This window comes from Cebidichthys violaceus, unplaced genomic scaffold, assembly GCF_023349555.1.
Source record: "Cebidichthys violaceus isolate CVI_PGR_0920_01 unplaced genomic scaffold, fCebVio1.0.p SCAF_19, whole genome shotgun sequence".
Classification (NCBI taxonomy): Eukaryota; Metazoa; Chordata; class Actinopteri; order Perciformes; family Stichaeidae; genus Cebidichthys; species Cebidichthys violaceus.
The window spans coordinates 5,733,387-5,745,755 of record NW_027176361.1 but is presented as its reverse complement, the minus strand read 5'-3'; the positions used below and the strand labels follow the sequence as shown (position 1 = coordinate 5,745,755).

The following is a 12,369-nucleotide window of genomic DNA, read 5'->3' as shown; positions in this document are numbered from 1 at the left end:
GGAAGAGGCAGCGTTTTCTCATCCCTCCATGAAATTGAATGTTGGTGAGGGAAATGAAGTGTGCCTTCAAATAACTGTAGAGGCAATTGTTGAAGCTCGCACTTGAGAAATACAATATCGAGAAGGTTGACGCTGGAGTTTGTGTAGTGCTGAAACAAAAACGGCAAAAAGTGATTATTTAGTGGCGTTATTTTACGGTTGATGCAGCATATTTCTAGAATGTGCAGCTGAGTGAAGGGGAAGGCTTGGGTCAGCTTTAAAAAGGTCAAGGTAGATAGAATCATCACAAAAGTATTTCGCAAAGACAACAGTCATAAGTCAGTAATTCACTGGATGACTTAAACATCGAAGTCGGCAAGAGAAGCATAAAAAAAGTTCCTGTAAGATCTTAAAAGCATGTAATCAGATCATTAAGTGCGATAATTGTTGCAGTCTGTGCAAAAACAGATTTGCGCCCATATGTTGGCATTTTGCAACGGCATCAGATGGATCGGCAGAAGTTCTGTAGTCATACTAAAAATTTTAAGTAACAGCTAAATAGTCAGCCGCCAGACTCTTGCCCGAAAGAGCTGTTGTCTGCGACAGAAGGAAAACAGGAGAGAGAGAAAAGAGAAAAAAAAAAAAAGGAGTAGGCGTGTCAGGAAGACGGGCCCAAAAGAAATGCCGTCTCCTCGCCGTCGCCGGCATGTGGGTGAGTCGTCATTGCGTGCCACTCTTCCTGCTCGACACGGTGAAACTGAGGCAATGTACACCATGAAATATTCACCAGTTCATTCAGTTGTCTTTGCTTAAAAAAAAAAAAAAGGCAAGGAGAGCGAGGGGGGGAGGGAGACCAAATGTGCCGCGATTAATGGAGAGTCCCCAAAATGCTCTTGATGTCGGATTTGTTTTGGCCTCTTTATAAGGTTACAAAAGCAAAGAATGGAACACATCCAAGCAGAAGGAATTCAATGTACAACGTTTGGGTAGGCCGCAACAAATCACTCACATTATTTACTGTAACTAAGGCCAGCTGTAATTTGGCGAGACAAGGGAGGGCGAGTGAATGTCATATAATTATTTTTTTTTAAAAGACTCAGTTAGCTCTTAATTAGGCTGCATGAGAAAGGAACTGACTCATTAACAATGTTTGCTTTTGAAACAGAAACCACGGTCACGACCGTTGCATTCGTGACGGCCTCGGTTGCTCGGACGAAATGTGATATGAAAGTGTGGAATGAAAAATAAAAACGCCATTAGCTGCCGCAGCTACTGTGCAGAAGGTGTCAGTAATTAGACCCGCTCCATTGTATCCGTGTGAAAAGTTCAAAATCTGTTACCAGTCTTGCTCCATCTACACTACTAAGTTTGAAGTCCCGGTTTGCGGCTTTGAGGAGGGACACGGACACAAACCGGAGGACTTTCCTTTTCTTATTCATGCTTATTTGGTTCTGCACAACTATTGCCAAGGTAACAAAGAAACTGTAAAGGAACAAAAGCATAAATGCTCTCCAGTACGACTTCAGCCAACAGACAACAAAACGAGTGAGAGACGTTTGTTGACCAAATTTATTGACCCATAATCTAGTCAACTTTGAATAAGAGTTCATTTTAAAGTAAATTTGATAAACTAAACTAAAACTTCACGAAATTTGTGAAATGTCAAACGTCTGAGTTTATAGAGGAAGATTTTAGAGGAAGATTTAAGTATCAAGCACTAGTACCTATTATTATTATCAAAGACTCGTATAAAGCTATGAAGCTACATCCACATTAATGCAGCACATTCTAGAATACACTCTTTTCGTGATCCGTTTTATGATTTAGGGATCTCAAGACGAGTCAAAGAATGGTGTCACATACAAGTGAACCGAACATATGGCCGAAAACGTAACGGACGCAGCGGAGATGCTTGATCAGGCAGTGAATAGTGTTTCACGGCTCCTTGACAATATACGCGACAATATACATGAGTTGCCATACAGCGGCTGACACGTCTCATGCAGCAACAGAGGCAGAGCTTACGATTGCTTGATAAAAATGTTTAACATTCATCACAAGCTGGTTGGTGGTTCTTTTGCATATAATGATGAATAAATCACCAGCAGAGTGAAAGACGGACAAAACAAAACAGTTAAAGTAATAACAGTAGCATTGCAGTAGTATAAATCAGATGTGTTATCATAGCCTGTACTGCATCAAACCTTCATACTGTATCTGTAAGACCCGAGTACACTGATCCACAACCGACCTGTCCTCACCTAAAAACACACAATGAGCTGAAATGTGCCGCAAAATGTTCACATTTACAAATACGACAGTTCCCCTCCAACAACCAAGCTGTTCAGCACCTACTTGCTCTGTAGCCATGGCCATATATACATAAAATAATAACCTGTACAGGATAAATACTGACTGAACAAAAAGGGCAGTAAAAGTACAAGTACAAAAGGTTCACAGGAAATGAACATCTACCTCAAGGGGTCACGTTTGGACACCTCCGTCAACTGAGCCTTCCAATGCCTATTTGACTGGATAATAGGGAAAGGTAAAGATCGGGTTGAATGAAAAGTGAACTCAAGGCGTTTTGGAGAAAAGAAGCATTTTCATGTAGAATTATTCCACGGTTAGTTTCTGATTTGGTTTTAAATTGTTTTCTATCGCTTATTATTTAACAGAGATTTCTCTTCTTCTTCTAGGTCAGAAAAGAGAGAAATGTAAAAAAATAACCTTGCTAGCAATAAAAGCTTCTACCTGGAACAGAAAATGCACCTGGATTCATTCTAAACTGATTTCTTAAAAAGCAGCAGTTAATGTGGACATCGAATCAAATTGAAACCATTCCTACCATTGCTACTGCCAACAACAATAATACCGTTCCATTTCAAGTGGATATATTTCAGGGGTGTTTTCGTTAAAAAGACGGGGGACAGGAGTTTGCCTTATATTCACATTCTATGATGGAGCAACACTGAGATAAGCCAGGCGGAGGGTGCAATCTAATCTGAACCCCGATGTGTTTTTGTCTATGGAAATGACTGGCTTCTTATCGGCAGAGTGGGTTATTTGAGCAGATCCTCGCTGTGGCTTAGCGAAGGGACTCAATCACTGCTGCCCAGCGATAGGCCTCACTTTCGTACTCTCCCGTCTCATCTTTTTATCTGGGAGAGCGGAAATGAAAGGATGGTATCTCATACTCTCCGTGTCCTCAGTTCAGGAGACGGGGAGAGAGAGAGAGAGAGCGGCGCGGACATTTTCTTTTTCGGCCTGAGATGAAAACATGTGGTTTATAAGAACCTGTGGTCGGAAGGGAAGACGCCGGCAGCTTAGGGACTCTAAATTAGCACGGACTGGGGAAAGTACAGCGTTATGAGGTTATTTGTGTTGAGGCTGTCAAAGCAGCATAGAACCATGACGTAAATCTAATCACACTGAGGTAACTAGAAGAACGTCACCGCTTCAAAATCACCAGCGGCTACATTTTACAACTCTGGAGTAATCAAGCTTTTGCACATCTCGGTTAAAGGAATATAGTTTGTCCTCGTTTTGTGCTCATCGTCTAGGTTCTCTCTCGTCTCTACATTGTTCCTGGAGGTCATTGCGCAGTCAGTGAAGATACCGTGCTTTATTTTCTTATGTACGTCTACCCCAGCCGTTGTTAGGAAGCCGTTTTTAAACAGCCAGAGGAGAGGCTTTTTTTGGTATGGATGAAAGCAAAATGACACAGACGGGGAAATGTTTGAGAGGATTTGAATCTGATGAAGGAAGGGATCAATGATCAGCCCTTACATAGTCAATTAAAGCTAGGTGATGTATTTTAGAACATGTTTTGTTACATTGATTGACATTTTTACATCCCGACAGGAATCCATTGATCAAATGCTCGGACAAAAAAATAAGAAAACGCTGTTTTACCAACTACAAGCCGTCTAGACAGCCCCTCGAAGGAATGGACAGAGGCAGACTAGAGGAAACTATTTTTGGAATTACGCATTTGCAATGATGAACATAATCATCTTCTCGAACGTTTTCCAACGACACCCCTGCACAGCGTTGAAGAATTATGTTCCCACATTCACGAGACCCACAAGAAGCCACTACCAAAACGTCACCACGGTCCCACCAACACCTGTTTTACGAAGATGAGCGCAACTGGGAACCTAACATAATGGAGTATGGAAATGAAGGAGTGAATGAAGAATGTAGTCGGCCTGAAGAAGAATGAGGAATGATGGTGCTCACCTTGACACTGTCTCCTTTCGTCAGGACGTCCAGAGTGTGTGCTGAAACTTGGTGACATCCATCTGATAGCCTCCTCCCAACAAAGCCTGGAGGGTGAGAGGGAAAGAGTCATTTTATTAATATGCTTTTAATAAATACTGTAACTGAGCAGATGTTAAAATAGCACACAAACTAAATCAATGTGCATACACAGTATACAAATCAAACAGAGCCTCTGCAGCTTTACAGCACTCAACATGTCAGACTCTCTTCTCTTGTAAATTCTTTATACAACCCAATACGCAACCCGCGCCTTAAGAGTACACGTCTCCTCGAAAGCATGTATACTTTCTGACACGTATCTTAAAATGCACACGAGCTCGCATTCCCGCATCTATTGCTTAGTGCCTTCTAGCCCCACAGGTACGGTCTTGTAAAAAGTGCATTGTATAACTGATAAACTGCATATCATCCATCTCTCCATTCAGCTCCCCTCCCAATAATCCCCGCTGCCATATCTGCTTATCTATTCGAGTCACTCTCTCATTAAATCAGATTTTTACAGCCAAACGGAGGAAGTTTACTGCTTATAGAAGTCAAATGGCATTAATCACCGGGTAGGTTGTACTTATACAGCTATGCTACATGTTTGAATTCACTGGAGGACAAACATCGTTCTTCCGATCTGAATAAACCCATGCAGAGAAGGAAAAAAAAAAAAAAAAAGGAGAAATTTGACAAGCGAATTAATCTGCTCCCTTTTGCCAGCTGAAATGGAAGTCAGTGAGGCGACGCGTACCAGTGGACGCCCATCAGTCACAGGACCTTGTGCACGGCCTGCAACAGCCGAATGTGCCGCACGTGGGGAGGTAAAGGACGGGGACGGAGGGGTGGAAGCTGGTGCAGCTTTCGGTGTGTATTCATCTGAAACGGTGTCCCCGGGAAACCGTTTTTGGCAGCGATGTATCACAGCAGGCAGTGACCTTTAAATACTATGCACAATTAAGCTAAGCTAATAAACACGACTGTGGAGTCGGACATTTGTAGCGGAAGGCAGGTGCTGTGAATCACATTGGACGTGTGCGGTGAGAAAAAGTTATTTTGTGCTTAGGTCGTCTTTCTGAAGCCAAATTGAAATGTGTTATTGTTATGTACAAGATGTGCCGTGTGCGCCGAGCGGAAAGGAGCTGAACACCGCCAAAGTTCACCATTTGGAAAGCAGCATTCTGTCTTTATCTTGAGCTCGACCTTTGTGATTTAATTTAACAAGCAGAAATGTCAAATATTTGGAAGGATTTGCCGTTGTTCTTGTTTCAAATTGAAAAATCTTAAACTGGAAATTTAAAGACGTCGCCATGGGGCTCAATAATTGTGACGACAATTAATTAAAAAAAACAATAGCCGGATTAATTGATCATGAAAATATCTGCCCTGTACTATAGTTTGTTACTCTGCTCAGTAAATTCAAGCGTTAGACTTTTGGTTTTCAGCAATACAACCGTTTTACATCAATCTAAATAAATCATCTCTGCCAACAGTTCAGAAAAGGACGATTGGGGAACTAATGTGATCCTTTTTCCACTCCCACGGTGTACAACTGTGATGAGCTTCAACTTTGTCCATTTGTAAAATATAAGAACAAAACAAAGTCTGGCTAACCACGAGGGGAAACATGGCTGTTTGCAAACCAAATTGCTACAACTGCAGGTGAAGACAAGAAAAGAAAGTGAAAAATCCTTCAGAATTGGTCTCCACCCTGAAACAGAACTTTAACTTTAAGAGATGTTATATGGATGTGGTCTCGTGGGTACATTGCACATTAAGTGTCCATCACGTTTATGTAGCAGGCAGCCCAGTTAGTCTTCAAACTGCATCTAAACTGCAATTTCTGAGAGACTTGACTCGTGTAATGAGAAAATTCAACAACAATTCCGACAAATAAGCTCCACAGTTGATTTAGTGGAACTAACACGAGGGCCGATATAACAGGATGCGGAGATATTGCCCTTTCAGCGAGAGGGAGGAAAGAGAGGAAAGATCAAATAACATCGCTACATACTGCGTTATGTTATTTGATAGATGGAGCTAGTCCCAGAAGCACGGTTTAACAAACACCACTTCTATCTACCTGGGAAGAGATTATTGGGTTTCTAGTTATGAAATGCACCTTGCAAATATGTGAAAACGGCACAAACAAAAAAAGATGAGACATCCATTACCATGATCCCACACGACTGAAGATATTACGGTATTAAAGCACATACGTCGTGTGCTTTAAGCGTGTGCTTACTGAATGTGCACACCTGCGTGGGCTGAAAGTCATCTGTAATAAAGCTGCCAGCTACTTTTGTCAGTTTGCCTCATTTAAGCATCTTTGTCAACTCGTTTTGAGCTTTTATCCTCAGTCGAGTACCCGGCGATACAAATACAGCCGGAGAGCATGTTGTTCAGAGAGGAAAGTCGTCGCTGGTGATCCCCGTTCAAGCCCTTTGACGGACACGGACAGGAACATCAACCAAAATAATAAAAAGGTCAGTGGCAGATTTCCCAAGGCAGCAAGAACACTGGGCAACCGAGCCGATACCTGAAAGGTACATACAATACCCCCCCCCCCCCCCCCCCGGGTCCACAAAGGCCCAATTTGAAGCCCAAGTGGTTTTCACTGAAGCCGTGGTAATTTCAGTTTGGGCCTTTCTGGAACAAGTGAGACTCAAACCTCCAGCTTAATTTGGTGATTAGAGATTATTCAGGCAAACCTGAAGTGATTGCTCCACGCTGCTCTTTGTAATGAAGGCATTCTTCAACCCCAGCAGTGGAAAACTAGATTTCGGACTAAGAAGTACGACCTGAGTCATGTGAAAGATAAAAAAGAAAGAAAGAAACTGTCTCACATTTGCAGCAAATTTCGAACAAGTTGAGCGTTTTACAAACTAAATGCATGATTACAGTAATTGTGACTGAAGCATCCATTGATACATCCCTGAAGCTGATAAACCACATAATCTTGCAACGCAGCAGCCTGATTAGGCCACGTGAGGCAAAGTAATTAGGTAAAGCAAACTTAATACTCATAAAGCTTTTTGGCTAACTTCACTCAGATCTGCAGAGGCCTAATCTTAAAAAGGGAAACACTGAGCAGCTTATCCTTCATGTCTTTGCTTATTCAAACTCCTGCTTGTACATATCTTAGCGTTCTGTATGTCAGTTGAAGGGAGAATAAAATTCTTTGTTTTTAGACTCGGACTCCAATGAAACTTCAAATGGAGTCCTAAAGTTCGTCTTTAAACTTAAAGGCTACAAATGTCTTTCATAGATTAAAATGATCCCTGCGATAACTTATCAGCTCTAACTCCAATTAAACAGCACACCTACCGCATCCTTCCAGCAAAGCTCAATTTCAGCCTCTAATGATGTAAAAGAATCAGGTGTTGTTGCGATTATTTAACCATGCTAATGAACACGGCCTCCTTTCTTAAGATGAAAGCGACGAGACAGGCAACTGGATCAATATATAGCATCACATCAGTCTATATTTTGCTCAGTATCCGGGCCCAGGGAACATTTCATAAAGGCCATAGGGTCGGCTTATCACGGAGCTAAATGCCAATGTAATTATTAGTGTCTGGAGATAGTGGAAAGGGAGGCACATCCTGCGGCAGTACACATATTTAATTAATAAATGTCACTCGGTAGACGGAGTGAGGGCAGTGCGTGAGAGAAAAGGGAAAGAAGCAGGAAGGGATGGCGTCAGAGTGACAACAATACTGATCCTGACTTAAGTGCACAGCTACACAACCACAACCCGTAGAAACGCACTGTGTAGCAAACACAGAGAACATGAACATGATCAGGTTCTTAGTTTAACCGTAGACATAAAACAACTGTAGAGATGCAGCATCCAAGTGTTATTTACGTCACTTAGCGTATGTTGCAAAAATGATGGTTTCAGTTCAGGAAATAATGTGATGCTCAATTAGCATACAGCGAAAAAGGGCAAACTCTTTAAATGCATTATTTACAATCTCTGACGTTTACGGTAATGAGCAGCCGTCAGCACATTAAAATAAAGCGCCAACGGTCGATGTTGCTGATCCACGGCTCCCATTAAAAACTATTAGAAACACAGTTGTATTTTAATCAACATAATTTCAGGGTTTGTAATAGTTTCATTGAAGAATAATTGTTGGGAGAAAAGGGAGGAACATTTTTCCGATTATGGAATTGCGCTCTTCCTTGGGTGTCGCCTTTGATGTGTGATTGACAGCTTTACTAATTAGCTGGTTAGACTTGAAAGAAGGGCGGAAAAAATAGCAGTCGGCTATACATTGAATATCACACGTGCAGTTTGTCATTTGGCTGGATTTCTTCCACATAAAAAGCAACTGATTCTGAGTGACGATGGCAAACAACATATGCATGTACGCATAGCACATTTCAGCCAGGCATCAAAACCAATTGGGTTTAGTAAACAAGAACTGATAGAGGACCATTTTAATTTAACTGACCACACTATGGATTTTCCCTGAATATGCGTCACACCCTGACCTTATGTTTGGAAAAAAAAAAAATCTAGGAAAATGTTTATGGCTCGTCTTAAAAAGGGAAACAAGGCCTTGTTTAAATCGAGATAAAGAATTCTTTGCTCTGCTAAAACCAATCCCTGACCAGTGACAAGCACTAGGTAAGCTAGCATGTATTATTTCAGATCTAAGTTAGTTTCTACTGTAGTGTTCTGCTTGTTGGTATTGCATAGGAATTCTGCTGATAAAACACTTTTTTTGTTTAAGAGGCCGATGCAGATCAACAGATATTTAAAAGTCGGCCTACAAAAAATATCTACTCGTAGCATTTTGGCCTTTCCAGTCAGCAAACACTTCAGGTATTTGAACACCAGTGACGTCAAACTGTTGGACCCGAGTTTACTGAAATAAATGCAGAGACAGGAGAGGGGCACAGTCATGCCACTGCTGCTCAGTGAGAGAAATCTGAGTCCCGTCTTACTTTGGTGAAGGTCTAAAGGGGTCAGGTGTGCTGTCTCTTTGCTTCTCCTGCTGTCAAGGAGCATGCACACAACAGGCAGCTTGTCACACAGGACGCAAGTTCCCATGATGCACCCTGCTACTTTCTCGACTCCTTGCCCCCTCAAACACAACCCCCCCCCTATATTGGAGTGCTACTTGAGTCACGACTACACCTGGGACCCTCTCGCATCGGTGCCATTTCTGTCATTGGATCAGCTGCCGACTCCGGCCCTGTATCTGCCGTCTTTTGTTCCCTGCCCACGCAGTAGCTCTGAACTACCTGGAGAACAGAAAAGAAGATGAGGCGGCTAAGAGAAGAAAAAAAAAAAAAAGAAGAAGAAGAAAATGGATCAAGCTCCTGGAAAGCTGCGGGAAAAAGAAAAGAAATTTGTCTCTAAATGCTTCTTATGTAACAATTTCTATCCCTCTTCCACACGTCTTCTGAAGGAGACACTCCTCGGCACACAGAAGTGGGTATCCTTATTGGGAAACAATGGCAGGCGTGCTTCTGAGGCAACCGTTAAGCTATTGCAAAGCAGATGCTTTTTTCTCGCGCCAATCAATTTAACACCTACACCTCCCCTCTCCTCCTTCACGCTGGCTTTGGCTCATCAGTTTTAAAATGGCACAAAAGGCTTCCTTGCATTGTTCCTTCAACTTACTCGGAAGGACAAGAAATATCTCTGCTGAAGTAACAGCCCCATCACGCCTTGATCACCAATAGGTTGGGTCAGCACAGACAAAAAGAAAAAGAAAAAAAGAATAAAGCCCGGCAAGACAAAAACGGTACAAAAAGACACATCGTTGCAGCATGTGAAGACTCACTGGATTCTTATATGTTTGTAGAGGCAATTATATTTTCAGAGAGTCTGTAAAAACAGGATGAAGGTTTGGAAACAATTTTTTTTTTTCTTCTCCCCCCTCTGAATCTTGCTCTAGACAGAATTGCGAGAGAAAAAGCCATCTGTGTCTGACTCTTATCCCTGGCTTCTCCAGAGCCTGGAAGAGTCTGAGCCAGCGAATGTCAGTCGGATAAAGACCAAGCCTGACAGACAGACACAGGAGTTTTGTCATTCCGTGTGTCATCCCTTTGCTAGCAAGCCCAATCTTTGCCGGTCTCCAAAGCCTCAGAGTTGATGGGGAGAGGGAAACGTTCTCGGGGCGAAACGTCGGGTTGTGTAACTCACTCCGAGCGCCCGCGATCGCTGGAACGTTGAGGACGCTGTTCTGGTGCCCCCGCGGCCTTTTGAGCGCTTTCATTAATGTCTTATGAGCTGCAGGGTGGGGTCACCATGGAAACACAAAACACGTCAACCGCTCTGACACAAAGGATGTGAGGTTCCTCAACAACATGTTCTTCCAGGAACCAGTGGTCTGTACAGGGTCAGAGGACATTAGATGTGACTTAAGATTTAAATAATAATAAATACAGAACTCTGCTGTAAACAAATGCAGTTCAGCAGCATGTGAGATGATTTAATAATACTATATTATCGTTTATTTTCAGTAGAATATTTTGATTATCTGTCATATCAAGGGTTATTGATTAACAAAGTTATGTTGGTGAAATAAATTAATCGGAGCAAAACATCACAAAAAAAAATAAAGTTGCAGTTTGATTTCTTTACCTGCATGCTTTTGAAATATCGTCAACATCTGAAAACGATTCTTATTTAAAAAGGGAAATTATTTTTCTTTATCATAGATACATTCAGTTAGCTACAGAGCTAATCCAGGGAACTACTTTCTGTTTATTTTTGTTTGTATTATTCCTGCACTGGATTGAAATTGCCTTCACAGGAAACTATGCAGCATGTAATACAGCAAACACACTTTTTGGAAATGTTACATCAGCCTCACTGTTTACTGTACACTCTCAAACAGCCGTATCGGAGCTGTATGCAGTTACAGGTAGTAACGCCCAAACCTTTGTACTGCTGCTGCTGCTCCGCATTAAGAGCATGTAATTGGCGAAACACGGGTGGCTTTTAACTTCAAGCACTCCTCTGTTCTATTCCCGACAAAGTAGCTGCTCGAGTATTTCGCTGCAGTATTAAACCGCACTTCTTCTTACGACAAGTAGCCACAGGTGTCGCCAAATTAACCAGAACTGGAATTTTTAGGGTTACGACTTTAACACTGCGATACTGACTTTTGAGAATTAAAAAAAAAATAAAAATGCTTGTACATAAAATAAGCCGATTATCCACTTTCTGTCATGAGCATAACTTAAGAATAATCCCTCTAAAATGTTCCAGAAAAGCAAAGGGCAATATTTAAAAGACTGCTTCCGCTGCTACAACTTCCTTTCCGTTGTTGTGACACAGAACAACGTCACTGATCAATGCATTCACCTGGGAAGCCCTGGCATGGATCGCCACAGAGGAAACCGATGTCTACTGGACGTTGCTCATTGCCGAGCGTGTGCAGCCTGTTCTTGGGAGGTGCAGTTACACAGGAGCAACATCAATAGTATTTGTCAAGTGGTTGGAGCTGATAAGAATACAAACGATTGCCTTGAGCTCGCTTTAAGGCTGGTTTGTCAGTGCAGCTTGTAAGACAGAATTTGCAGCGATGGAGTCAAAGCGGTACAAACACAGCTGGCTGATTTAACTTCCTTAAGTCTGACAAGTTCGTTTTTTTTTTGTTTTTTTTTACACGTCACTATTTACGTGACTTATAAAAAGAACATTTTGCTGAGAAACAAACTGTAAATAGAAAGTAAGTACAGAACAAGCCGACAGAGTAGGTTAACAGATAGACATATAGGTAGATAAATAAAACACCTCTTGATAGAAGACCTTTTTCGGGGCATGGAGGAGCATTAAACGATGCCTCTTCACTTTGCTCCGAGCCTCTCTTGCCTTTGACCCCCCCCGCTGGTTCCATTACTGGTGCCACCCCGTGCAACCTCGAGCGCATCCAATCACCGCGGTTACGTAACAAAAGACGAGTGCGGAGGAGATTAGAAGTGCAGAGGAAGAGGGCAAGGCGAGAGATTGAGGAGTGTCAGGTGTGCCGCCTGAAACAAATAAATAAAAAAAAATTAAAAAGTCTTTCACAGTTACCGCCCAAATCATTCTTTGAAACCCCTCCTCCTCCTCCTTCTCCTCCTCCTCCTCCTCCTCCTGTCTCAACAGAACATGAC

The 12,369-nt window shown here is 42.1% G+C and overlaps 1 protein-coding gene across 1 annotated transcript in view; it reads right to left on the bottom strand.

Annotated features, from left to right (window-relative positions):
* Positions 1-12,369, bottom strand: part of LOC137874600 (glucosidase 2 subunit beta-like) — a 95,254-nt gene that overhangs the window by 59,571 nt on the left and 23,314 nt on the right. Inside the window, 2 exon segments of the mRNA XM_068713369.1 lie at positions 4,222-4,250; positions 4,253-4,307. Of these exon segments, the coding sequence (XP_068569470.1) occupies positions 4,222-4,250; positions 4,253-4,307 (84 nt within the window).